The sequence below is a fragment of the Caenorhabditis elegans genome, chromosome IV (assembly GCF_000002985.6).
Source record: "Caenorhabditis elegans chromosome IV".
NCBI lineage: Eukaryota > Metazoa > Nematoda > Chromadorea > Rhabditida > Rhabditidae > Caenorhabditis > Caenorhabditis elegans.
The window spans coordinates 15,840,703-15,862,005 of record NC_003282.8 but is presented as its reverse complement, the minus strand read 5'-3'; the positions used below and the strand labels follow the sequence as shown (position 1 = coordinate 15,862,005).

Below are 21,303 nucleotides of genomic sequence, written 5' to 3'. Positions count from 1 at the left end.
TCTTTTCCACACGTTGCTGTTCAGAGTACAAGTTTCAAACAGTGCGAACGGGCGAAATTCATCTCTCTTTTTACAAAGTTGCGTCAAACACACTCAAAATAAATAAAAAAAAACGGCGTAGCGTGTACTGCAGAAAACCTAATATTTAGGCCCCGCCTTTTTCTCGTCCACTTACGGAGAAAAGGCAAAAATTCGGGACCCCAACCAATATCAGGCCGCCGACATCTCACGGGTTCCGCGCGCCGCTACGTTTAACTCGCAGCGGGCGGAGACAGCTCGTCACGCCCACTGCGAGTTAAACGCAGCGGCGCGCGTTACCCGTGAGATGTCGGCGGCCTGATATATTGTTTGGGTTCAAAATTTTTGCCTTTTCCCCGTGAGTGGACGAGAAAAAGGCGGGTCCTATATATTAGGTTTTCTGCAGAACACGCCACGTAGTTTTATTATTTTGAGTGTAATCCCCGTGAGAGAATAAAAAATTTATTAAAAAGAAAATGATTTAAACAATAAAAAAAAACATATAAATAAAAATAAAACATTCAGGTTTTGGTTCACTTGCAACCATGATCTCGGATGTTGCCGTCAATCGTGATTCAGTGCGACAACCGGAGCTCAGCCTTCTAAAAGGTGGTTTTCGTCGTCTGTTGGGAATTGTAAGAAAGAGACGCAACACCAACGAGGATGATCTCATGGATCTGAAGATTGCTATTAAGCGTATCGACAATCTCTGTGATCTACCACCAATTCTCGAGGTTTGGACAATTCGGCAGTCTTAGGCTTGAAGGCATGAAACTAAAGCATACGTTCGTTGTTTCTTTTAACTATTTACTTTAGAAACTACACACGGAGATGGGTTGTCAGATGTCACACCAAAACGAACAGAGATGACATATAAAGAAAAGAAAGCTCACAACAACAGGGTGCAAAAAGACCGTCGTCATGCTGCAGAGAAAAAAGAAGAACAGTCGGATGAAGAAGAAAAGCATCCAAAAGGTAGAATACTATAATTTTTGTGAACATAAAGCATAATTCGCCTCTTAACTTCTGATCTTCAATATTTAACTATTTAAATTTAAATTATAATATGTAACAAATTCAGTAATAAAAACTATTTCAGAGATTCTTCCCCAATTTGACATGGATAGTAATGACAATACATTGGATTCTTCTCGACACCATACAACAGATTCTGATGGCAATTCAATGAATTCTGATGAAGAACAAGTGGATACCGAAGATATGACACTGTACTCTGATAATACATCCGTCACTTCTAAAATCAAGTCTGATAAAGCCCTTCCGTCAAAAACGAAGAAGAAGAGGAATAAAAATAAGAAGAAGCCAGCTTCTGTGAACATTCCATCTACATCAAGTAGCTATTTGATTGATACTGAAGAATTCAAAAGACCTAAAACTCCTCCACTCGCAAGAAAGCAAAAAAGTAAGCTGCCAAAAGAATTACCAGAAGTACCGAAGAAATGCAAATTTCGCATAGGTCTTATGGATTTGTTTGCTATTGAAACGGACTGCATTGTGATTCCAAGTTACGAGAAGTATGACTCGTTTGTTTCTAAGACGAGGACGGAATTTAAACACTCCAAAGATAATGTTCAAATTTTCAATGAATTTTATCAATCCGACGATTGGAAGCAAAGAATGGATATGCATGAAGCAATTGATTTTTCATGGATACAACCGCAAGGATCGCCACAAAATACACTGAACACTCTTCACGTGAAAGCTCGTATCAATTTGTTACATTTTTCTGAGAACCAATTAGTTTAACACTTCCAAGTTTCTATAAAAGTGTTTTATCTTTTTTTTTTTAATTTTTTAAAAATTTTGAATTTTCTAAATATATTTTTGCTGTCTCATGTTCATATTAAAAAATTTTGAATGTTTTTCAAAAGTATTGATAACTCTTGAAGAGGTTTTGAAAAAATATTACGAAAATTCTGTAAAATAATTACGGTTTCTGACAGTTTTCATAACTTTTGCAAGTATTCTCCTTTGACTTATCTTTCTTGGAAGTTCAGCACTGATTCTAGCAGTTTTAAACTATTGCTAATAAACACAGAGAAATGTCAATTTGGATCGCAAGAGTGAAAATGGAATTTATAAACTTATGATGGTCTTGGAAAATAAAGACCAATGATCCGAATTGAATTTGGGTTCAAAAATAACTACAATTCAAGTTTTGATAAAAATAAATTTTTGCTACACGGTTTCAAACTATACATGTAGCTGTTTACACTAACCTCTCAATTGCTTTTCTTTGATCACACTCCTCTGGTGTTTTTTTTGAGTGATCTTTTTTAGAACTTAAAATTCATAAAATTGTTTTAAAAAATGATTATTTTCCAGACTTATTTTCACAAAAAAAAGTTGATTTAGTTTTATATAAATTAAAATTCCATGACCACAAAATCTAGACTATTTTTAAAAGTGACAAAAACTGTAACAAAAATGTTTGTTTGTTTTTTCTGGACCTTTTTTTTCCTTTTTTTTGGGATGAAAAAATTCGCAAAAAATTTTCCCGTGGTGGAGAGTTGAACTCATGAGTTCAACTCTCCACCACAGCCAAATTTTTTTCCATCCAAAAAAAATCTATTTTTTCGTGTAACAATCTATTTTTTCGTGTAACAATCTATTTTTTCGTGTAACAATCTATTTTTTCGTGTAACATTCTATTTTTCGTGTAACAATCTATTTTTTCGTGTAACATTCTATTTTTCGTGTAACAATCTATTTTTTCGTGTAACAATCTATTTTTCGTGTAACAATCTATTTTTCGTTTTTGTTTTTTGTGCCTGTATATCCTGTGAAAATTGGAATTCGACACAAAAACCTCTCTAGCGCGGCTTAAATTTACTTTCGTGTCCCACAAACGTACCAATAATATTTTTTAAAAATCTTTTTTTTTTCCTTTTTTTTGGGATGAAAAAATTCCTGTAGCGCGGCTGGGATGGAATATCTAGGTTCCAGAAATGTACCCCAGATATTAAAAAAAAATTAGCAATTTTTTACCATATCAATTCTCCCTTTGGAATTTTTTTTTAATCTTCTGTTTTATATCGTTAATGAATAATTTAACATTTCACACCAACTATTAATAAGCTAGCAAAAATCATTTTGCAATTGATTTGGATTTTGACCTATAAAATAATATTGAAACATTGCGACTATTTTCGAGTCGGTGCACAGTGTGCCCGATTTTCAGCGTTTTGATAATAATTGTTATTTTTTTGAACAATATTGTGTTTCAAGTGGTGAGTTTGAATTTTTAAAGATCAATGTTCAAATTTTGGAATATGAAACATTTTGTTTCTACTTTTGCGCTCACACAAAATAATGAAACTGCGCGACCTCTTCCTTTTTTGATACAATTTTTCCTGATTTGGTTAGTTTAAAATTTTCGGTTTCACTTCGTACGCTCCATACACCCTTCAAACAAGCATGTTCATCGAAGCGTGCTTACATTGTTTTCCGGTACTTATCCTTTTCTTGTTCAATCCAGAAACTCATGAAAATCCCTGAGGTAATTGATAATACACATAAACAAAGTCAGTGAAACAGATAAACTTTTTTTGAATTTTTTTTTTCGAAACACATTCCTACCACAAAATTACCAACTGAAATTTGTAAAAGAGAATGTGGACGTACAAAATTGAGAAAAATTGGTTTCTTTAATTATAAACAAGAAACAAGATTTATAAGTTCAGCAATTATCAGCAATTTTGGTGAATTTTTGTACTAAGAATGGGAAACTGCTGCATAATTTTAACGGGATTCTCGGAAATTTTGGGAAAAACAACTATTTGCCGATTGCCGATAGTGTTTAACAATTGTTTTGCCTTTCTTTTTAAAGCTTTATTCACAAATTAACTCTTGATTTCCAAGATAAAATATTCAGCTCAATCAATTCGTTTACTAGATTTTGGTTACAAAAATCAAATTAAAATAGTTATTTCAAAAATTACACTTATTGACAATCCTTATCCTTATAAACTTTCCAATTTGTCACAATTTTCCATTAATGTTCAATAACTATGGTCCGTTAAAATACTTTGCAATTTTACTATGATAGTGTGTTTCAGCTTCTGGTTGTAACGAATGCCGTTGAAAAGACTTTTATTAATCCGTTTACTTTTAGATTTCATTCGACTAATGAAGGAATAAATATATAGATCATTTAAAAGTGCAGATAGAGGGATTTGTGAAGTAAAATTCTGGAAATTATCACTTTTTTTTTAACTTTCAGACAAAAAAACATGAAATGATCAAAAAACATTTTTGTTCAAAAAAAAATTGCTGAGTCTGATAGTTTTTTTTTAAATTTCCCTACTTTTTTTAATCGTTGTAAAGAATAGACTTGCTTCTTTTTGAATATACTTTCAATGGAAAACCCTCTTTCAACCGTATATTTTTGCCATTTTCCAGTTTTTTCAAATGTTTTCAGAGAATTCCCACTTTTTATAAATTCTCAGAATAATTATAAGATGGGTTTGGTTTTTTTGAATTGAAATTTATAGAAATATGCCCGATTTTGTCATTTGCAAGAAATATTGTTTGCATCCCTTTCCTAACGGTCGAAGCTACTTGCTACGAATTTGTACATTTCCAAATTTTCTACTATGTCATATTGTTATCATAACTTCACTGTTATGACAGGTGGTTATTGAATATACTTTTATGCATTTATGTAATAATCAGACTAAAAGCAAAATCAATTCAGAAAGAGTGAAAGAGATTAGTTCAAATGACATGTGTAAATGTCATTGGCCACGTACATAAAATAGAAAACAATCTGCAAAAATGACAAATTTTTCACGGCTACAGAAAAATGTTATTATTAGTTCTTTTGTTGTTTTTACACTTTCATACCGTTGGAAAAATTGGTTCGCACAAATTTCAATTAAAGTATGTTTCAAGTTGTTTGTTTTATTTTGCCATCTTTCGGTTTTGAAAAAATCGTTCATATAGATTTTAGAGAAAAGCGAATTCGAGAGAAACATTTATTAATTTCGAAAATATTATTTTCGAAAACGGCTAAAAAAGGTTATTTTGGCTTTTTAAATGTGCCGCTTTAATATTTTTTCTGTTTCATGTTTTCCTGAAAAACTCACAAAATTGTTTACATTAATTTTATGGCCATATGAAAAAGAAAATGATAGAAAAAAGTTTGATGGAGAATTCCACTGTTTTCAAAATAAAAATTGTTTCTCCAAGCCTAGAAAATAAGAATTTCAAATTTTTAGTGCAAAAAAAACATATGTGTTTCTACTTTATAATGTTGATGTTTTAGGTCTCAAATTTCCAATTTTCTGTAGTTTCATTATGTTTTTATAGTTTAACAGACATAGATTCTTGAATGAACAAATGAAAATTTGACCAGTCGAAATTTTGTAAAATTGAAACAACTCTTACAAGTGTCTAATTGTAATTTATTTTCTGAGAACCGATTTGTTTAACAATTTGTTTTATTTTGAATTTTCTAAATATATTTTTGCTGTTCAAAGGTATTACTTCTGTTGAATTAAAAAAAAATATGACAAATTTTCTGTAAAATAATTACAGTTTCTGACAGTGATCATAACTTTTGTAAGTTTTCCGATTTCAATAAATCTATTGAAGAGGACTGATTCTAGCAATTTTTAACCATTGAAATTGAGTTTTAAAAAATGTCTTGGAAATTAAAGTCAAATCCGGACTGGTTTCAGATGGCTTCAGACAACAACAAGTTTTGAGAAAAACAAAATTTTGCAAAACTGTTTTAATTTGTGCATGTAGCAATGGTGTTTCTTAAAATTTCATTCATGTCGAGAATTCAACTGTACCATGTAATATTTGAACATTCGAAGGATTTTTTCGTTCATTATTTTTTGTGAAACTTTTTGGAGTGACATTTTTTCGAACTTCATACACTTTTTGAAAATGCACATATAACTCTACAAATTTCTAATTTTTTAATGGTTAGGCTTTAGAAGTTTGCAATTTTAGAACTATTGGTTTGTGATGAGTTGAAATTTTTTGTTATATTTTTAGCGTTACTGCGCATAAAATGTCAACACAGTTCAACAGTAGAGATTGCAATTAAAAATTTAAAACGTTATATTCTTGTATGAAATCTCCAACTTTTTGAGTTAGGGAAAAATATCAAAACTTTACAGAGTTTCGAAAGTTTCAGTCAAAGTCTTGTCAAATTAATAAAAGGTTTTTTTGAGAAATTATTATTGGTACCTTGCCTTTAAGATTGATTTTAAAAAATCGTTTAGACACTTGAAAGTTTTTGTTAGAATTTTTGTTGCATATTCACTTCTTACCCTCCAAACGAGCTTACAGGCGTAATTTAGAAATTTCGAGGGTTACTGTAGCCCTGATAATTACCGACTACAGTACCCCAAAACAACTAATTTCACTGGATTTTCGCATTTTTTGACTGGAACCTCTGGAGTAGGCTAATAAAAAGTTGTTTTTTTTTTAATTTCAGACTGAATACAGTCTTAAATTCAGCTGCCAACTTCAAGTTAAAAATCATATTTAAACATTTTTATCCAAATTTTCAGTATTTTCAGTTAATTATTTATTAATTTCAATTAAAAATGTGGATTTCTTTTAATAATTACCATTTTCTCTCTCAAAACTAGAAAAATCAATATATTTCCCGACTACGGTGTGCAACAAAACAAAATAAAATTACAGTTTCAGTTAGTGCAAATATTTTTGAAATTGTCAGTGATTCTCTTTATTACAAGTTTGATTTTGTAGTTACTATTGAAGACACATAGCCGTCGACCGTCTCCTGTGAGAATTGAGAAGTTATGAATGACTTGCCAAAGTTTGGTTCTAATATTTTAGAAAACCAACAACTAGAAGGAATTTATTAAAAAGCTAACTAATTACGAAAAGGATTTCTGAAATTGAAAATATGTTCTATTTTAGAATTTTTTTTCCACATTTTCTCAATGTCTTAAGTTTAGGGAAATTTATGAAAAAACAAGTAATTTGCATTCATTAAAATAATCATTTCAAATTTCAAACACTTTTTTCAACATTTATTAATGACTCTATCAACTTTTCAGTTAAAATTTTTTCCAGTTTCATAGTGCTCATAAACTGAACAATTTTCGGCGTTCAGTAGTTAATAGAGGATTTTTGAAAAAAAAAAAAAGATTTCTGGCGCCATGTTGTCGCGGTATAGTAAATCGCCTACAGGCGAGGTACGCATGTATTATAGTTAGGCATGAGTAGCAGTGTTGTGCGGCTCTCGGCTCTCGGCTCTCGGAGCAAGCTGACTTTTTTAAAACTTAAGAAAGGATACCAATTGTTTTAGACTACTAAGCAATAGTTAAGAAAACTTTATGAAACAAGATCAGGATTTTATCTTGAATATCAAAAAATTGTTTAAAAAAAAAGAAATGTTGACATTGACCAAATTTTTATTTCAAAAACTTTATAAATCAAATCTTTAAAGCCAATTACTACTTTTTTAGAAAAATTCAAGATATATTCACTTCAAAAAGGGTGTTTTAAAATTTCAGATAGCACCATTTCATATTTAACTTTAATTGTGTTTTTGTCGATAAAACCAATTTTTCAGGTAGAAAAGGGGCAGCCCTACCCCAGACCCTAGGCAGCCCTTCCCGAGATCCTCGGCAGTCCTACCCCAGGCCCTAGGCAGCCCTTCCCGAGACCCTGGGCAGCCCTTCCCCAGACCCTAGGCAGCCCTTCCCGAGATCCTGGACAGCCCTTCCCCAGACCCTAGGCGGCCCTACCCCAGGCCCTCGGCAGCCCTTCAACAGACCCTAGGCAGCCCGACCCCAGGCCCCAGGCAGCCCTTCCCCATGCCCTAGCCCTTCCCCAAACCCTAGGCAGCCCATCCCCTGGACCTAGGCAGCCCTTCCTCAAACCCTAGAAGGTGTCTATGGGTTTGCCCATCAATGATGCTGATCGTAGAAAACTACGATGAACACCATACCCGTGCGTCGACAGCATCAGGGTCGTCAGAGAGTAGGGCTGTGCAATCGGACGAATTCGGACGAATTCGGACGTCCGGTGTCCGGATGCGTGTGCGTCCGGCGTCCGAAAAAACCGGACGCGTGTGCGTCCGGCGTCCGGTTTTTCGGACGTCCGAAAATTTGTTTTTTTGTTTTTTGTTTACAATCTCACTCAGTCTCACTGAGATGTAAACAAAAAACAAAAAAACCGGACGCCGGACGCACAAGCGTCCGGTTTTTCCGGACGCCGGACGCACACGCGTCCGAAAAACCGGACGTCCGGTTGCACAGCCCTATCAGAGAGGAAACAGCGACCCTCTCAGAACCCCGAAAACGTCATCCTTAGCAGAGACAAACCCAGACTCCTTCAGGACGGAAGACTGGAGAGTTGGGCTTACCGTTCGAACGTGCGGTTTTACCCGGCCCCCTCACACTTAGCGAGGGTCGAACACATGCGGCACCCAACAACGACCGCCCAAAATTACCGTAACCCTGGACTCTCCGAAGAGAGATGCGGGAGGAAGTTAGCTGGCTCCCCGCCAGATCAAAGATTTGCTTTCGCAAGTCCTTGATATTACCTTAAATTGGGTAATTGAACCAACGATCGACTCGTTGCCATAGACTTATTTAAATGCGACGACAGACACCGATCGAGGACGACGCACGTCATCGCCTCCCCCGTTGTATTGACCGTTTAAGGCTCGCAGTGTCTCGTCAAAACGGGGAGGCGATGACGTGCGTCGTCCTCGCTCGGTGTATGTCGTCGCATTTTAATAAGTCTATGGCAACGAGTACATTGTTGGTTCAATTACCCAATCAGGTTTTCCTATCGTGTTAACTTACTGTTGCACTCTGTTTGAGTGTAGTAGTGGGGGATACCGACAGGCGGTCTGCGTCTCTTTCTTGTGTAGTTGCGAAGAGTGCGCACCGCCTCATCAAATTATAGGGTTATTCAAGTAGTGTCGTGAAATTAAAAAGTGTATTTCAATACACATTTTGCCTTATTCAAGTAACATCAAAAACATGTATTTCAATACAGTTTGTGACAATATCAACTACTTGATATATGTAACAGTTTTTGAAATTTTTCCGTTACATCATCTGCATGCTCGAATAACATTTATGAGTTTCAGACAGAAAATTTCGAACAGAAAACTATTTTAGAAAGAAGTTAAAAAACTAATAAACATCAAGATGATAATTTCCATCAGAACAAAGAACAAAATTCATATACATAGCTTGAAAAAAAAAGTAAAAATTTAATTTATCAGTCACATTCTCACAGAAAAACTCGATTTTTCTTTTGCATTATTGCATTCTTGGTAAGCAATCTCTTGCTCCAGGCAAGCGATACGTTCGAGAAGTTCCAAAGTTCGTTCGTGTTCTGCCCACTTTTGGACCAATTTGTGTCTGAAATATATATATATACAACTTGAGGATAGCAGCCGACATTGATGGGGCGCCATTATAAACTAAAATGAAGCGCCCGACACCTACCGGGCCCGCTAGATGTTGGTCGCTGCTTTTTAACGTCAAAAACTAACTTTTCATTTATCGCCTCCTTCTTGGCTAACAAAACTTCGGCATAATTCAGATTGACCAGACAATGTTGATGGTAGAGCTCAAGTGAACTTTCATCCCCCTCATTTGGATCAATTGGCTGAAAATGGAAATTTTAGGAGATTATCTTTTACAAGATCAAATTACCCTCGTATCCTCATTCGAAAGAGCTGTCATAAAAATTTTCTGTTTCTCTTCCTCATTGCTAATTTGGCGTTCTACTTTAGGTACTTTTAGGGTATCTGGAAGAAGTGCTGGCGTTTCCTGAACTTTTGCTGGGGCAACTTCTTTAGGTTTTACATCTGGAGTTATCTCTGTTTTGGGTAGAGGCTGAAATTTTTATGGATTTTTTTTTGAATAGTAGTCGGTTCCACCGACATTTTCCGGGTCATGGTGTGCACCAAAACCCGGAAAATGTCGGCTGCATCAAAAAATAACAAGATAATACGAAGAGCACATACCAATGGAGAACGTCCTCCTGGCTGAGACTTGGGGATTTTGACAGTATTTGATGCACCGGAGGCCGGATCCCATAGGGGGACATTTCCATTTGGGTACTCCTGAAGGTAAAAAACTGATTTTTTTTTTCAAAAGTACCACTATCAGTTGGGAAGAGTTTTTTTGGGAAAGGAATGAGAAAATAAAATCGTAAACGTTTCTGTTTGTTTCATGAAAGTTTTGAAACAGAAATTTTTTTTGAAAAAGTTTTATGTAGATATCATCCGCACCGAAATTCAATACCGGATAAGTAATAAAAAAATTATCAAAAAAATTACAAAATGATGAACCAAAAATGATAAAAATTTTCACTGTTTCAGAATATTTAGTTTAAAGAATTGTAGTCTTGTGGTGTATTATCATTGGTAAAAAATGTTCAGTTGAAAATTTAACTCACACTTCTCAGACACCTGAAATACTCTACACAATCTGCAGATGTCGGTCTACTGGCTGGATTATCACTCCAACACCTCTTATAAAAATTCGACAAAATCGGATTGCACTCAATCTCGTGAGGACGTAAATTTCTGGTGGCAACATTGTACAAAAACGGTGTAATTGGCATATTCATTGTGTACGGGTGATCTCTGGCAATCATTTGCCACATGATGATTCCGATACTGAAAATGTCAGCTTTCATGTTGTACGGCTCACATCGAAAGATTTCCGGAGCCATTGTGATGGGGCTTCCGCGATTTGACGTCATTGATTGGTGAATTGATGTGAAGGTTCCAAAATCACAGATTTTCAAAGTTCGATGATGGTGGGAAAGGAGCATACTGGAAAAGAAAGTAGTGAAAAAAAAAGATGAGCGCCAGACATTTCCCGGGTTCCGCTTGTGGTGGAACCCGATAAGTGTCGGCCGCTTAGGATCAACGTTAAGTACGGCAAACTGCACCCGACATCTAACGGGTTCCTATACTAAACATACTTTTGCAGTTTCAAATCTCTGTGAATTTGATCTTTGGAGTGGAAAAAGTTTACTGCAGAGGACAATTGGTACATCCATGAAGCCACGTGGTCCATTTTGTATTCGATATTTTTCCGATCGTAGATCACTGCAAAAAATCTTAAAGTTGTGGCCAACCAATCAACGTTGATCTAGGGGGCGTGGCCAACATTGCTGATTGGTCAGACGCCATAACTCACAATCGGCCACACATCCACAATCCATATACTCCATGACGAGGCCTTGGCCGTTGCGATGACTTTCGTACATTCCATAGATTCTGAAATTTTTATTTTTGGCACTTATTGCAAAAGTTTCGATACTTTATGATATTGACGTGATTCCGCAGGTTCCACATGTGTTTGGCCTCTCTTTTCAGAATTGACAAATGTGTTGCAGATGCGTATTTGATGGCTGCTGGTCTGGAATTTTATAATTTCAAAGTTTGGAAGAAAATTTTTAAAATAATTAAAATAATTTTTTTTTGTTTCAACATTATTTGAACTCTGCGAGAGCAAAATCTATTTTAATAAAGTTACGGTATGAAAACAGATAAAACTAACCTATAAGTATCATCTCTAGTTTTCCGATACTTTGTCTTCTCCACAACACCAAAAGTTCCCTTCCCAAGAAAATGGCTATTCAGTTCGTCAATACAGTTGGGGGGAATTTTCGGAATATCAGATGTCAAGCATAGGTCGGAGTCTCGAGTTTTTCGTTGGATCTGGAAATTGGTGAATTTGGCAGTTTTATGCAGCGCCCGACATTTTGCGGGATTGAAAACTGATAAGAACATCGTAAGTTCAATGAATTCTAACTAAAATCATGATTTAACATTCTGAAACGGCACATAAAAAATGCAATATAAATAAAAATTTGTGTTTCCCTACCAAATTTAACAATTAAATGAAATTGTACAAAAATTCCTCTGAAAATTTTTCGCAAAAAAATTAACTTACAACTGGTGCAGGTGGACCTGTTGACGAGCTACTCGAAGGTTTTCTGTCCATTTTCAGAAATTGAGAAAAGAATACACTTTCAGTTAGGCGGTAAAGGCATATGACACAAGGAACTTCTCTTATCAGTTTTCTGGAATGATAGAGTGCTCCAGGTGCAGAGGTTGCAGTAGGGAAAGGGAAGAAGAAATGGCAAATTGTTGATTCTGTCGGGAGCTATTGACCACTTTTCGGGAGAATTAGAGAAATTACCATTATTACCAAAGAACCAATGAATGAATATCAATGAAGTTCAAACTTCACCCGGTGTTTATGTGACATATATGAAACGGTGATTTTTTTTTTCATTTTAAAAAGATACAGAAAGCTTCATACGGTCTAATAGATTTTTTAGTCAGTTAGGCACCAAAAAAAGGATATTCCAATAAATTTCATAATTCCGATCACATCTTATGGATATTCAGGAACAGTTTTTTTTGTAATTTTTTGACATTTTTCAGAAGGATTTCAAATCAATCAGTGAAAATGTGTGTTTTAGAAGCCTTTTTCTATTTCTGCTGAAACGGCTATAAAATTTCAAAATATTTTATGTACTCATCGGATTATGCTTTTTTCTACCATATGAATATTGAAGCGTTTTTAAATCGAAAAACTTGTGCTCATATTGAAACTGTAAAGAAAATTTGTTGCCTACTTGAAAAATCGTCGAGTGAAATTTGTATGTTTTGAATCATATTTATATTTATTTTTTTATGTTCAGAAAATTGAGTGTACCAGCATATATTGAGCAGAGACGCAGGGTGTCTCGTCGTCTGCGTCTCCTCTCATCCCACACAAAAATTGGCGTATCACTGGAACCTATAGAAAACTGTCACTGATTGGTGAGAAGTTTAAAAAAATATTGTTCTAAAACTTTGATTATTTATATTACGGAACCATGAGATCATGAGAATGCCTACTTTTCTGGCGGCAAATATCTCGTAGCGAAGGGGTCTGCGTCTCTCTTCGCCACATGCTCTCTCGCTGTCGCGGATTGCCAATAATTTGGCACCAGTAAATAGGCATTCTCATGATCCATGATCCATGGTCCCGTAATATTAGCACAATCAACTTTTCATGTGTATCTTTCTCGCACTGACAGTGTTTTCAGATCGTATTTAAAAAATAACTGAATCAGTAGAAAATAAGAACTACCTGGCAAACAGTCCAGTGGATTTTGTGGGCAAAGAATGACACAGAAATAAAAACTATATAAAATCGATTTGATGACGTCATTAAAAAATGTTTTTAAAAAATTCATTTTTTTATGTTGGCAACTAAAGAAAACTTGTTTATTAGAATTTTATTGGAATTCTCAAAGTTGGATAATTTGAAAATTGAAGGGAACATTTTTGGCGTGATTTTCAGTATTAATTTTTTATCTGAATTCAGGGATTGTTCTAGAATCAAATTATTTGAAATTTACAAAGTAACTGCACTGCAACTTCTCATGGAAAATGCAAAAATTTCTGAAATCCAATTATTATTTTTACTTTAAAATTTGTAGTTTTCGACTGTTTATTTGACAACTTTAAAACTGTAATGAAACTGACGAAAACAACTTTTTGAAACAGTACATTTCACAAATTTCATAAACATGAACAATTTTTTTTTCTGTTTCAGATTTATAACATAACAATTTGCAACCTTTGTTAATCATTCTAAGAAGTTTTTTCAAATAAAATTAGAACACAATTGAAGACCACTCTGAAATGATAATTTATTAGGAAATTGGGAAACCATACTGCAAAAATTGTCTGTAATAGTCTCAATATTCCTGAACTTTTCACTGCTACCGACATATCATGGGTTCCGCGACTCTATATTAAACATCACACCCGACACCTTGCGGTGTTTGTAGAAACTCGGCAAGTGTCGGGCGCTCTCCGAAAAAGTGCAATTTTAAAAAATTGAAATTTACTAAAAGGAAATGACGACCAAAGTAATTGATAGAAAACTGTAGATACCAAGAACAATACAATTATAACCGAATGCGATTTTCAAGAGGATTGTATCTGTTGATCCGAACGACAGAATCGAGTGAATACACCTGAAAAAATCAGATTTTAGTAGACTTTGCACCCGACATCTCCCAGGCTTTGCGAGGTATTATTGAAAAACAAAGTGAGTGGCAAATCCCGTTAAATGTCAGAAGTAAAATAACGACTTTTCAGCAATTAAACACATTTTGCCACAATTTGAAACCGAAAACCAATACTTACAGCGACCAAATAAACGGGACCAAGACAAACATTATCAGTTCATACTTGTTCTGCTCGCGGATTTTTTCACTTTTCGGAAGTAAAAAAAGAGTGTCCAAAATTACAAGCAAGTTGATCACGAAAAGCTCGTAACTGTGAAAAAATGCGAAAACTGTGATGAACATGTTCAAATAAGTGAACGGAAGTCCTGGACAGATATCTGAAAATGGAACTTAAGAAACTTTGGAAACTTTGGAAATATGAATTTTCAAACCTCGAAGAGACGGCATTGTAGTGTGGGAGAATACAGTTTTATCAGTAGTACCCGTGCATTTAATACTTGTGTGAAGAGTGAGGAAGGAGAGAGGAACTCTGAGGAAAATTCTTTTTTTTTTGAACTTCTTCGTCATAATGTTTAAAATATTACTGACTAATTTAAATCGAAAATGTGAAACATTATTTTTTTGAAGAAATTATACTCGAAATTTATTTATTTCAAGTGTTATATTTACGCAAATATGAAGTGAAGTATTTTCCAAACAAATGTCTCCACAGTTACAAGTAAATTGATTTAAAAAAAAAAAGGCTCGTAACTGTGAAAAAAGGTGAAGATCGTGAAGAACATGTTGAGAAGTATAAGAGAACTGCCTGAAAGGGAACTGGTAGCTTTGAAAAATGAAAATTTGAACTGTTCGCTTTACGGAGCACAGGTTTATCAAAGTATCAATGCATTTTAAACTTTTTGAAGCGTGAGAAAGAGCAAATTCCTTGCAAAATTTCTATTAAACAGTCACAATGATTTTTGGAAAAAAACGCTGTTTCAAAGAAACGTTATGAAGCAAAATGTTTCTAAAAATGTTCATGTTACTATTTTTGGGGGAATAGTGAAAAACAAGAATTTGCAGCATAAAATGTAACTTAAAGTCGATTTAAAAAAAAACGTGTCATATCCCTTTATGCAAGCAGTTTGTTGGTAAATTCACATTTCCTATTGACAAAAATTCCTCAGACTTCCTCACTCATAAACTTGCTATAAAACGAAATGGCAATTTGATAAAGACTGTTTACCCAGTTCACACATTCACCCACTTGCCTCTTTTTCAAGGTTTGAAAATTTGCCGTTTCAATTTTCAAATTAACACCCAACTTTGCAGATGACGAGCCCACCAAAGCTTGGGTTTATATTTTTGAACATGTTCTTCACAATCCTCGCATTTTTTCACAGTTACGAGTTATTGGTGATCAACTTGCTTGTCCTAATCGACAACTTTTTTCTCCATACGAAACTCAAAGAAACCGGCGAGAAGATCAATTTTGATCTTGATAAGGGATTTTTGGTCCCGTTTATTTGGTCTCTGTAAGTATAACGTTTTATGAATTATTCTATTTTTGATAGAAAACGTAAAAAGAAAACGGGTATTCCGACATCTCACGGGTTTCGCCGCCAACTCTATTTTCCTACGGTGACCGGTGGGACCTGTGAGATGTCGGCCGCTGCCAAGCAAGCTCATTTTTTGAGCTAACAGGGTTTTTGATTATCTCACAATCAGTCTCATCATGTCAAAAAGCCCAACCAGAAATATGTCCGCAGCTAAAAACTGGGTTTTTGTGACATACCCTCCACAAACATTTTTTTTGAAAAACTAAAATTTTCAGATCGTTTCACCTACTTACAGTGTTTGGTTCAATGGAGACACTGAGTTTGAAAATCGCATTGGGGTATAATTTCATTGTTCTTGGTGTCTACAGCCTGCTCTCAGTTGGTTTGCTTGTGGAAGCATTTCAATGAATTTTACTACATCCTCATGTTTTCCAATATAATGACTTTATTTATTCACCATAAACTCATAACATTAATAAAACGGTCAAAAATTTACTTCAAAAAAAAAAATTCAACTTTATTTTCTCCGTTCCAACAGAGTAAATATTCATAATTTTTGAAACAGTCAAATTTGAATTGATTTCCGATTAAAACCTAATTGGTTTTGAGAAGCATGTTTCTCATAGTCTTGAAATATATGTTTTCAGATTTTTAGCCTTTGTTGTGTGTGACCAATGAATTTGAGATAAGAATTTTTGTATATAATATTTTCGAAACAGGAATACTTTTTGTCATTTTTTTTCAGCATGCAGTGATATGGAGATTAAAGGTTGGAATTTCACCATTTTGTGAAAAATTGCACACAAAAAATAAGATTTTTGGTTTTTAGCATATATTTTTTTCCAACTAGACCAATGGAACAACTCTTGGATAATTTTGTACATTGAATTACAAGAAAAATCTATTTCATTCTGTTTTGATAACTTCTTCAACACTTGATAATTCGTTCGACATTTTTTTCTATGAATTTTTTTCAAAAAAAAGGTACACAAATCGTAAAAAAACATTGTTTTCAAATATGATGTGAATGCAATTTTTCAGACAAAAAATTAACTTTTCATTTACTTTTTCAAAAATGTAAAGTTGAACCCATAGCTTTTCTAATTGTAAGAAATAACTAGAACACATCCGTTTTTATATAAAGTTTCTTTCTCGGATACTTAAAAAATTGAAATACAAACGAACGGATACAACTGTTGAAACGGAATATATGAAACAATATATATAGTTTAGAAAGTTTCAAATTAAAAAAATGACGTTGTAGATTTTTGTTCTATTTCTAAAATATAATTTCTCTTGTAACTTCAATGATAGTTATAGAAAATTACTTCATATTAAATTCAACAAGACATAAAATTTCTACTGTTTCACTAAAATAATATCAATTCAAAAATGTTCATTAGTAATTAAACAGTTTCCCGTGATTCGAAAATGAAATTGAAAGTTTGGATTTAGATAAGCCACAAAAAACATGATTATACAAACTAAGCTGATGTTAAAACCACAGTGAAACAGTCGAACAACAAAAATCTTAAGTTTTTTGGGTTTCGCGGGCATTGGCAGCTCTGATCAAGAAAAAACCGGTTCAGTAAAATTTTCAAAGATGAAATAAGTTGCGTGTAACATTTTTAAATTTCGAAAACAATTCAGGGTGGACAATAATTATGTGCGCTCGTGTCTAACCTAATTTCTCCAGTTTTTTTTTGCGCAACTGCTACGTCAATCAGATTGCCAGGGTGATTATCTCCTATTTAACATGAAGTTTGCTATGTTTTTCAACAAGATACACCCGTTCAAGGTTCATAAACTCGAATAAATGTTGGAATAGCTCAGTCGTTTAGCCCAATAAATTTATTCATAAAGAACGGTATATATGATAACACAATGAAACAGCAATGTTTACTTATTTATTAAATTGTTGGCGTCTTTTACTTCATTATCACAGTAAGTAAAACAGAAAAGTACATTTTGATTTTTTTGGTTTGGAATTGTCTCATATCATTTGTGAAACAGTTAAACATTTTTTTTTCACAAATTAAAGTACATACATCTATTTATTCAATTTTTGATTAACATAAGTGTTTTGGGTAAATTGTTATTATTTCTGTGCTGCGGTTAAAGAATATATGCAACCCATTTACAATAAAAACGATGCAGCAAACAAACGTGTTTCGCACTGTACAGTTAAGACATTGTTGAAATTGTTAAAACGATTTGATTTTTTTTCCGGTGTTTTCTTGAAATTGAACTTTATCGACTAGAAACAATTGAAGCTGCAATTAACATGATAGTGAAGCCGATTATAGTTTGAAAAGTAAAAGTGTGATCTAATGTTTCAGGGTGTTTGTTTCAGATTTCTTAATACTTAGGATACTCAGTAAATTTCGATAAATTGGAGTGCATGTTTTTAAAGTTATTCCTGTATTTTTTGTGGTTCATCGTGTACTCCTATGTCACAGGCCATCCTGAATTGGGGTAAATAATTCTAAAAACGATTAATTTAATTATGGGAATTTTTAAATATGTAATACCAGCCGTTGACCGTGCCTACGGCGCGGGCACCAACTGGTGACATTCAAAATACTTGACACACATACCTTCAATCACTCAAAAATTTCTCATCATGAAAAAAATGTAATCTTACAGTATCATTACAGTACTTTCACATTATCCCCCATGAACTCCCGAACCAATACCTCACCTGAAGCTCAGAAGGGGATGTTTTGCAAAATACAGTGTCCCTACCGTGTGCCAACAGTGCCCCCCCCTCTACAGTATCACTACAGTACCTTGACATTATTCTCCACTAACTCCTATATCAACACCTCTTCAAAATGTTTTCAATACATTGAAGTTTGAATTACCGGCAAAATGTTTTGGAAAAATTAAAATTTTGAATTCCCGCCAAAGTGATTTCAATAAATTAAATTTTGAATTCCCGCCAAAATGATATCAAAAAAATTAAAATTCGAACTTCGCGGCAAAATATTTATTTCCAGCAATTTCCCACCGAAAGTTTTAAGGATCTCACCATGATGGGTCTAACCACGATAGGTCTCGCCACGAACATTCAGAATTTTCTCGAATTTTTCAAAAGATTCTGGAACAATCCAGAATTTTCCCCAATTTTCCTGATGATTCAAGAAGATTCCAGAACTTTCCCAAATTTTCAAGAAGGTTCTGGAACATTCCAGAATTTTCTCGAATTTTCCAGAGTGTTCTAAAGTATTCCACAATAATATTATTAAAGCATTTAAATTTGAATTCCCGTCAAAATGTTTTCGAAAAATTTAAATTTGAATTCCCGCCAAAATGTTTTCGAAAAATTGTTTATTTTTCTACAACTACAGTACTACTACAGTACCCCGACCATATCCCCCTTCTAACCCCAAACCAATATCTCTCCAACATCCCAAAACGCATTGCCTCTTTAAGCTGTGACGTCACAGACTACAAAGACTACATACACTACAAACTATGAACACACGGAATAAGCGCCAAAATGATTTAAAAAAATTCAAATTTGAATTCCCGCCGAAATGAGTTCAAAAAATTAAAATTTGAATTCCCGCCGAAATGAGTTCAAAAAATTCGAATTTGAATTCCCGCCGAAATGAGTTCAAAAAATTCAAATTTGAATTCCCGCCGAAATGAGTTCAAAAAATTAAAATTTGAATTCCCGCCAAAATGAGATCAAAAAATTCAAATTTGAATTCCCGCCGAAATGATTTCAAAAAATTAAAATTTGAATTCCCGCCAAAATGTTTTAGAAAAATTAAAATTTGAATTCCCGCCAAAATCTTTTCGGAAAATTAAAATTTGAATTCCCGCAAAATGTTTTAGAAAAATTAAAATTTGAATTCCCGCCAAAATCTTTTCGGAAAATTAAAATTTGAATTCCCGCCGAAATGATTTCGAAAAATTAACAATTGAATTCCCGCCAAAATGTTTTAGAAAAATTAAAATTTGAATTCCCGGAATCAATATTTTTTTATTTATCCAACTTCTTAAAACACTTTCTCAAAACAGTACATTTTTTTGAAGAATTTTCAAATGTAAAATTTTTCAATTGTAGTTTTTGTGTATTAATTCATAATATTCGTGAAACAGTTGAAAATTTCTTTATTTTTTACAAATAAACTATTTTTCATGTTGCATTGAAACAATTCATGTTCTGGTGAAGTTGTATATTTTCCTATGTTTTTTTGAAGTTACTAAAAATTGGACTAATAAAAACTGAAACGATGAAATCCTTATTATGTTTAAAGAACTTATGAAGTACATGAAACAACAAAATAACATTATTTTAAAAATGTTTGTGGTTTACAATTTTCGAAAATTGAATCAGTTATCAATTATTCGGCATATATGTAAGTGTATTGAATTTTTTCATTGCCATATCTGCATTCGAATGAAGTTTATAAATTTCAGACAGAAAATTTCAAAGTTTCGAATAAAAAAAAATTAATTTAGGGGGAAGTTAAAGAACTAATAAACATCAAGATGATAATTTTAATCTCAAATAAGTTTTAAAATAATTACAGTTTCGCTATGTCGATAAAATCTTGCAGTTATTTTTCCCCAGTAATGGCTATTTTTTCGAACCAGTAAACAAAAATTAACTGAAACATATCCCGATTTGAAAAAAAAGAACAAACAGAACCAATATTCAATACAACAGTGATAACCAATTCAAAACCAAAAAATCAAAAGTTACAGTTTTATGATGTCGATTTCAGACATTACAATCCAAGTTTTACAGTGTTATATTAGCTTTTCTTGAATTAAAATTACAAAAAGTAAAAGTTGTATTCACAGTATATAAAACTATTCATTATCATTAAAAACCTAAAATCTATCACTTTTTTCACAAATCGCATTTTCTTCCAATAAAACTTTTTTGAGTTACGTCCACTTTTTTCTGTAAATTTTATGTTGACGAGAGGGATGAATACACACACGTTTCGAACAGTGACCTTAAAACGGCGGTGAAACAGTGAAAAAAAATTTTAAAATTTTATTTATTGTTTGAGTGCTTCTGATACGTTTTAATACGCCGATGTAAAGTAACTTTTAAATGTGGAACACCTAAATTAGAGACTTTGCTTTTTAAGTCTCAAAATGGTCCAAAACTACCAAATTTCGTAATGAGACTGTCTGAACATTTTTCAAGAAAAAGTTATGGAAGCTCAAAGTTTTGGAAAAAAATGATAAAATCTCAAATTTTCTCAAATTTACACAAAACTGGCAGGAATTATTAAGAGTCAAAATTAACATAATAGTAAAACCGATTACAGTCTAAAATTCAAATTCAAGATCAAATTAAAATTAATTCTACTGTTTCAAAGTGACCATATTAAACCATGGAAAATGTATTTTAGAATTTTTTTTTAAAAATTGGTAACATTAAAAAATGACATATCATTGCAACTGTAACAAAAATTGTGTTTAAAGTTTTATTTAATTCTTTTAATCTTTTAATCCAAAAAAATTTCCTGGAATTATCTGGAAATTGAATTTTCATACACATGCTGGATAAAAAAAACTCGCCTTCAGATAGGCGTGGTTGCCTAATGCCTACCTGCAAAATAGTTGATTCCAAGTTTTAGCTGTTTCTACTAGTTTTTATATGCAATAGTTTTCTAAGTGTTTTCATTGTGAATATCACAAATGACAATAAAAAACCGCTATTTCAGTTATTTTACATATCTAACTGTTTTCA

The 21,303-nt window shown here is 33.3% G+C and overlaps 3 protein-coding genes, 84 non-coding genes and 1 pseudogene across 88 annotated transcripts; 45 read left to right on the top strand and 43 right to left on the bottom strand.

The window, feature by feature from the left end:
• The first annotated feature begins 563 nt into the window (after positions 1 to 563).
• Positions 564 to 1,785, top strand: Y105C5A.25 (annotated as a pseudogene). The gene is made up of 3 exons: positions 564 to 784; positions 835 to 993; positions 1,118 to 1,785. Coding segments are annotated over exons 1-3 (1,048 nt in total).
• Positions 1,786 to 1,913: 128 nt separating this feature from the next.
• 21ur-1529 lies at positions 1,914 to 1,934 on the top strand. The gene has a single exon (NR_064508.1).
• An 81-nt stretch (positions 1,935 to 2,015) lies between these two features.
• Positions 2,016 to 2,036, top strand: 21ur-11010. Its single transcript, NR_064507.1, has one exon.
• A 233-nt stretch (positions 2,037 to 2,269) lies between these two features.
• Positions 2,270 to 2,290, top strand: 21ur-3934. The gene has a single exon (NR_064506.1).
• An 820-nt stretch (positions 2,291 to 3,110) lies between these two features.
• On the top strand, positions 3,111 to 3,131 carry 21ur-5449. Its single transcript, NR_064505.1, has one exon.
• 21ur-11259 lies at positions 3,114 to 3,134 on the top strand. Its single transcript, NR_064504.1, has one exon.
• Positions 3,135 to 3,138: 4 nt separating this feature from the next.
• On the top strand, positions 3,139 to 3,159 carry 21ur-4414. Its single transcript, NR_064503.1, has one exon.
• Positions 3,160 to 3,302: 143 nt separating this feature from the next.
• 21ur-13825 lies at positions 3,303 to 3,323 on the top strand. The gene has a single exon (NR_064502.1).
• Positions 3,304 to 3,324, top strand: 21ur-13941. Its single transcript, NR_064501.1, has one exon.
• A 184-nt stretch (positions 3,325 to 3,508) lies between these two features.
• Positions 3,509 to 3,529, bottom strand: 21ur-10896. Its single transcript, NR_064500.1, has one exon.
• Positions 3,510 to 3,530, bottom strand: 21ur-7110. Its single transcript, NR_064499.1, has one exon.
• A 604-nt stretch (positions 3,531 to 4,134) lies between these two features.
• On the top strand, positions 4,135 to 4,155 carry 21ur-12136. Its single transcript, NR_064498.1, has one exon.
• Positions 4,136 to 4,156, top strand: 21ur-3994. The gene has a single exon (NR_064497.1).
• 21ur-4979 lies at positions 4,139 to 4,159 on the top strand. Its single transcript, NR_064496.1, has one exon.
• Positions 4,160 to 4,706: 547 nt separating this feature from the next.
• On the top strand, positions 4,707 to 4,727 carry 21ur-8793. Its single transcript, NR_064495.1, has one exon.
• Positions 4,728 to 4,876: 149 nt separating this feature from the next.
• On the top strand, positions 4,877 to 4,897 carry 21ur-8341. The gene has a single exon (NR_064494.1).
• Positions 4,898 to 5,143: 246 nt separating this feature from the next.
• 21ur-6315 lies at positions 5,144 to 5,164 on the top strand. The gene has a single exon (NR_064493.1).
• Positions 5,165 to 5,320: 156 nt separating this feature from the next.
• 21ur-13857 lies at positions 5,321 to 5,341 on the top strand. The gene has a single exon (NR_064492.1).
• Positions 5,342 to 5,372: 31 nt separating this feature from the next.
• Positions 5,373 to 5,393, top strand: 21ur-8020. Its single transcript, NR_064491.1, has one exon.
• Positions 5,394 to 5,620: 227 nt separating this feature from the next.
• 21ur-2070 lies at positions 5,621 to 5,641 on the top strand. The gene has a single exon (NR_064490.1).
• Positions 5,642 to 5,814: 173 nt separating this feature from the next.
• 21ur-2576 lies at positions 5,815 to 5,835 on the top strand. The gene has a single exon (NR_064489.1).
• Positions 5,836 to 5,970: 135 nt separating this feature from the next.
• On the top strand, positions 5,971 to 5,991 carry 21ur-10660. Its single transcript, NR_064488.1, has one exon.
• A 754-nt stretch (positions 5,992 to 6,745) lies between these two features.
• 21ur-14488 lies at positions 6,746 to 6,766 on the top strand. The gene has a single exon (NR_064487.1).
• Positions 6,747 to 6,767, top strand: 21ur-15232. Its single transcript, NR_064486.1, has one exon.
• On the top strand, positions 6,750 to 6,770 carry 21ur-7865. Its single transcript, NR_064485.1, has one exon.
• A 368-nt stretch (positions 6,771 to 7,138) lies between these two features.
• 21ur-15307 lies at positions 7,139 to 7,159 on the top strand. Its single transcript, NR_064484.1, has one exon.
• Positions 7,142 to 7,162, top strand: 21ur-6058. Its single transcript, NR_064483.1, has one exon.
• Positions 7,163 to 7,303: 141 nt separating this feature from the next.
• 21ur-6915 lies at positions 7,304 to 7,324 on the bottom strand. The gene has a single exon (NR_064482.1).
• A 1,474-nt stretch (positions 7,325 to 8,798) lies between these two features.
• On the top strand, positions 8,799 to 8,903 carry Y105C5A.1284. The gene has a single exon (NR_101987.1). It is a non-coding gene; the product is annotated as an Unclassified non-coding RNA Y105C5A.1284 (non-coding RNA).
• A 197-nt stretch (positions 8,904 to 9,100) lies between these two features.
• On the bottom strand, positions 9,101 to 12,131 carry Y105C5A.24 (Protein kinase domain-containing protein). Its single transcript, NM_070487.4, has 10 exons — positions 11,964 to 12,131; positions 11,568 to 11,728; positions 11,328 to 11,426; positions 11,205 to 11,284; positions 10,987 to 11,113; positions 10,453 to 10,834; positions 10,019 to 10,117; positions 9,705 to 9,887; positions 9,542 to 9,657; positions 9,101 to 9,407 (listed from the first exon to the last, which is right to left on the bottom strand). Exons 1-10 carry the CDS (start codon positions 12,012 to 12,014, stop codon positions 9,269 to 9,271), a joined length of 1,437 nt encoding a protein of 478 aa, NP_502888.2. The 5' UTR covers positions 12,015 to 12,131; the 3' UTR covers positions 9,101 to 9,268.
• On the bottom strand, positions 9,184 to 9,204 carry 21ur-13197. The gene has a single exon (NR_064481.1).
• 21ur-11874 lies at positions 9,789 to 9,809 on the top strand. The gene has a single exon (NR_064480.1).
• On the bottom strand, positions 10,177 to 10,197 carry 21ur-10231. Its single transcript, NR_064479.1, has one exon.
• Positions 10,178 to 10,198, bottom strand: 21ur-13861. The gene has a single exon (NR_064478.1).
• 21ur-7859 lies at positions 10,413 to 10,433 on the top strand. Its single transcript, NR_064477.1, has one exon.
• Positions 11,040 to 11,060, top strand: 21ur-13224. The gene has a single exon (NR_064476.1).
• On the top strand, positions 11,535 to 11,555 carry 21ur-7269. Its single transcript, NR_064475.1, has one exon.
• A 93-nt stretch (positions 12,132 to 12,224) lies between the features above and the next one.
• Positions 12,225 to 12,245, bottom strand: 21ur-6263. The gene has a single exon (NR_064474.1).
• Positions 12,226 to 12,246, bottom strand: 21ur-12894. Its single transcript, NR_064473.1, has one exon.
• A 117-nt stretch (positions 12,247 to 12,363) lies between these two features.
• 21ur-8073 lies at positions 12,364 to 12,384 on the bottom strand. Its single transcript, NR_064472.1, has one exon.
• A 74-nt stretch (positions 12,385 to 12,458) lies between these two features.
• Positions 12,459 to 12,479, bottom strand: 21ur-6796. Its single transcript, NR_064471.1, has one exon.
• An 85-nt stretch (positions 12,480 to 12,564) lies between these two features.
• 21ur-7343 lies at positions 12,565 to 12,585 on the bottom strand. Its single transcript, NR_064470.1, has one exon.
• 21ur-12997 lies at positions 12,566 to 12,586 on the bottom strand. The gene has a single exon (NR_064469.1).
• Positions 12,568 to 12,588, bottom strand: 21ur-6417. The gene has a single exon (NR_064468.1).
• An 896-nt stretch (positions 12,589 to 13,484) lies between these two features.
• 21ur-13595 lies at positions 13,485 to 13,505 on the bottom strand. Its single transcript, NR_064467.1, has one exon.
• On the bottom strand, positions 13,504 to 13,524 carry 21ur-13713. Its single transcript, NR_064466.1, has one exon.
• On the bottom strand, positions 13,507 to 13,527 carry 21ur-2787. Its single transcript, NR_064465.1, has one exon.
• Positions 13,508 to 13,528, bottom strand: 21ur-10929. Its single transcript, NR_064464.1, has one exon.
• Positions 13,529 to 13,659: 131 nt separating this feature from the next.
• On the top strand, positions 13,660 to 13,680 carry 21ur-5988. Its single transcript, NR_064463.1, has one exon.
• A 239-nt stretch (positions 13,681 to 13,919) lies between these two features.
• On the bottom strand, positions 13,920 to 14,610 carry Y105C5A.1269 (uncharacterized protein; the record flags this gene model as incomplete). The annotated part of the gene is made up of 3 exons (NM_001268951.1): positions 13,920 to 14,049; positions 14,222 to 14,420; positions 14,475 to 14,610. The coding sequence occupies 3 exons, from the start codon at positions 14,608 to 14,610 to the stop codon at positions 13,920 to 13,922; spliced, it is 465 nt and encodes a 154-aa protein (NP_001255880.1).
• Positions 14,138 to 14,158, bottom strand: 21ur-14099. Its single transcript, NR_064462.1, has one exon.
• Positions 14,611 to 15,352: 742 nt separating the features above from the next.
• Y105C5A.1270 (DUF5658 domain-containing protein) lies at positions 15,353 to 16,073 on the top strand. The gene is made up of 2 exons (NM_001268950.3): positions 15,353 to 15,557; positions 15,857 to 16,073. Exons 1-2 carry the CDS (start codon positions 15,355 to 15,357, stop codon positions 15,987 to 15,989), a joined length of 336 nt encoding a protein of 111 aa, NP_001255879.1. The 5' UTR covers positions 15,353 to 15,354; the 3' UTR covers positions 15,990 to 16,073.
• Positions 16,000 to 16,020, bottom strand: 21ur-6373. The gene has a single exon (NR_064461.1).
• A 158-nt stretch (positions 16,074 to 16,231) lies between the features above and the next one.
• 21ur-266 lies at positions 16,232 to 16,252 on the bottom strand. The gene has a single exon (NR_064460.1).
• 21ur-5052 lies at positions 16,235 to 16,255 on the bottom strand. Its single transcript, NR_064459.1, has one exon.
• Positions 16,236 to 16,256, bottom strand: 21ur-14185. The gene has a single exon (NR_064458.1).
• On the top strand, positions 16,244 to 16,264 carry 21ur-10328. The gene has a single exon (NR_064457.1).
• Positions 16,265 to 16,528: 264 nt separating this feature from the next.
• Positions 16,529 to 16,549, top strand: 21ur-839. Its single transcript, NR_064456.1, has one exon.
• A 184-nt stretch (positions 16,550 to 16,733) lies between these two features.
• Positions 16,734 to 16,754, bottom strand: 21ur-10293. The gene has a single exon (NR_064455.1).
• Positions 16,755 to 16,987: 233 nt separating this feature from the next.
• On the top strand, positions 16,988 to 17,008 carry 21ur-11520. The gene has a single exon (NR_064454.1).
• 21ur-9530 lies at positions 16,989 to 17,009 on the top strand. Its single transcript, NR_064453.1, has one exon.
• Positions 17,010 to 17,029: 20 nt separating this feature from the next.
• Positions 17,030 to 17,050, bottom strand: 21ur-5670. Its single transcript, NR_064452.1, has one exon.
• On the bottom strand, positions 17,031 to 17,051 carry 21ur-9733. Its single transcript, NR_064451.1, has one exon.
• An 89-nt stretch (positions 17,052 to 17,140) lies between these two features.
• On the bottom strand, positions 17,141 to 17,161 carry 21ur-8927. The gene has a single exon (NR_064450.1).
• A 244-nt stretch (positions 17,162 to 17,405) lies between these two features.
• Positions 17,406 to 17,426, bottom strand: 21ur-3521. The gene has a single exon (NR_064449.1).
• On the bottom strand, positions 17,407 to 17,427 carry 21ur-8956. The gene has a single exon (NR_064448.1).
• Positions 17,409 to 17,429, bottom strand: 21ur-8476. The gene has a single exon (NR_064447.1).
• On the bottom strand, positions 17,410 to 17,430 carry 21ur-10067. Its single transcript, NR_064446.1, has one exon.
• Positions 17,431 to 17,716: 286 nt separating this feature from the next.
• Positions 17,717 to 17,737, bottom strand: 21ur-4513. The gene has a single exon (NR_064445.1).
• Positions 17,720 to 17,740, bottom strand: 21ur-13205. The gene has a single exon (NR_064444.1).
• On the bottom strand, positions 17,721 to 17,741 carry 21ur-3592. The gene has a single exon (NR_064443.1).
• A 53-nt stretch (positions 17,742 to 17,794) lies between these two features.
• 21ur-7878 lies at positions 17,795 to 17,815 on the top strand. Its single transcript, NR_064442.1, has one exon.
• 21ur-6313 lies at positions 17,814 to 17,834 on the bottom strand. The gene has a single exon (NR_064441.1).
• A 125-nt stretch (positions 17,835 to 17,959) lies between these two features.
• 21ur-4394 lies at positions 17,960 to 17,980 on the top strand. Its single transcript, NR_064440.1, has one exon.
• Positions 17,981 to 19,540: 1,560 nt separating this feature from the next.
• Positions 19,541 to 19,561, bottom strand: 21ur-12061. The gene has a single exon (NR_064439.1).
• 21ur-5544 lies at positions 19,544 to 19,564 on the bottom strand. Its single transcript, NR_064438.1, has one exon.
• 21ur-12884 lies at positions 19,545 to 19,565 on the bottom strand. The gene has a single exon (NR_064437.1).
• Positions 19,566 to 19,796: 231 nt separating this feature from the next.
• Positions 19,797 to 19,817, top strand: 21ur-8599. The gene has a single exon (NR_064436.1).
• A 327-nt stretch (positions 19,818 to 20,144) lies between these two features.
• Positions 20,145 to 20,165, bottom strand: 21ur-4937. The gene has a single exon (NR_064435.1).
• On the bottom strand, positions 20,148 to 20,168 carry 21ur-15359. Its single transcript, NR_064434.1, has one exon.
• Position 20,169: 1 nt separating this feature from the next.
• On the top strand, positions 20,170 to 20,190 carry 21ur-3756. The gene has a single exon (NR_064433.1).
• Positions 20,191 to 20,343: 153 nt separating this feature from the next.
• On the top strand, positions 20,344 to 20,364 carry 21ur-374. The gene has a single exon (NR_064432.1).
• Positions 20,365 to 20,511: 147 nt separating this feature from the next.
• On the bottom strand, positions 20,512 to 20,532 carry 21ur-2568. The gene has a single exon (NR_064431.1).
• Positions 20,533 to 20,804: 272 nt separating this feature from the next.
• 21ur-8931 lies at positions 20,805 to 20,825 on the bottom strand. The gene has a single exon (NR_064430.1).
• Positions 20,826 to 20,964: 139 nt separating this feature from the next.
• 21ur-8498 lies at positions 20,965 to 20,985 on the top strand. The gene has a single exon (NR_064429.1).
• On the top strand, positions 20,966 to 20,986 carry 21ur-9539. The gene has a single exon (NR_064428.1).
• A 247-nt stretch (positions 20,987 to 21,233) lies between these two features.
• 21ur-7663 lies at positions 21,234 to 21,254 on the top strand. The gene has a single exon (NR_064427.1).
• On the top strand, positions 21,238 to 21,258 carry 21ur-4998. The gene has a single exon (NR_064426.1).
• Positions 21,259 to 21,303: the final 45 nt, after the last annotated feature.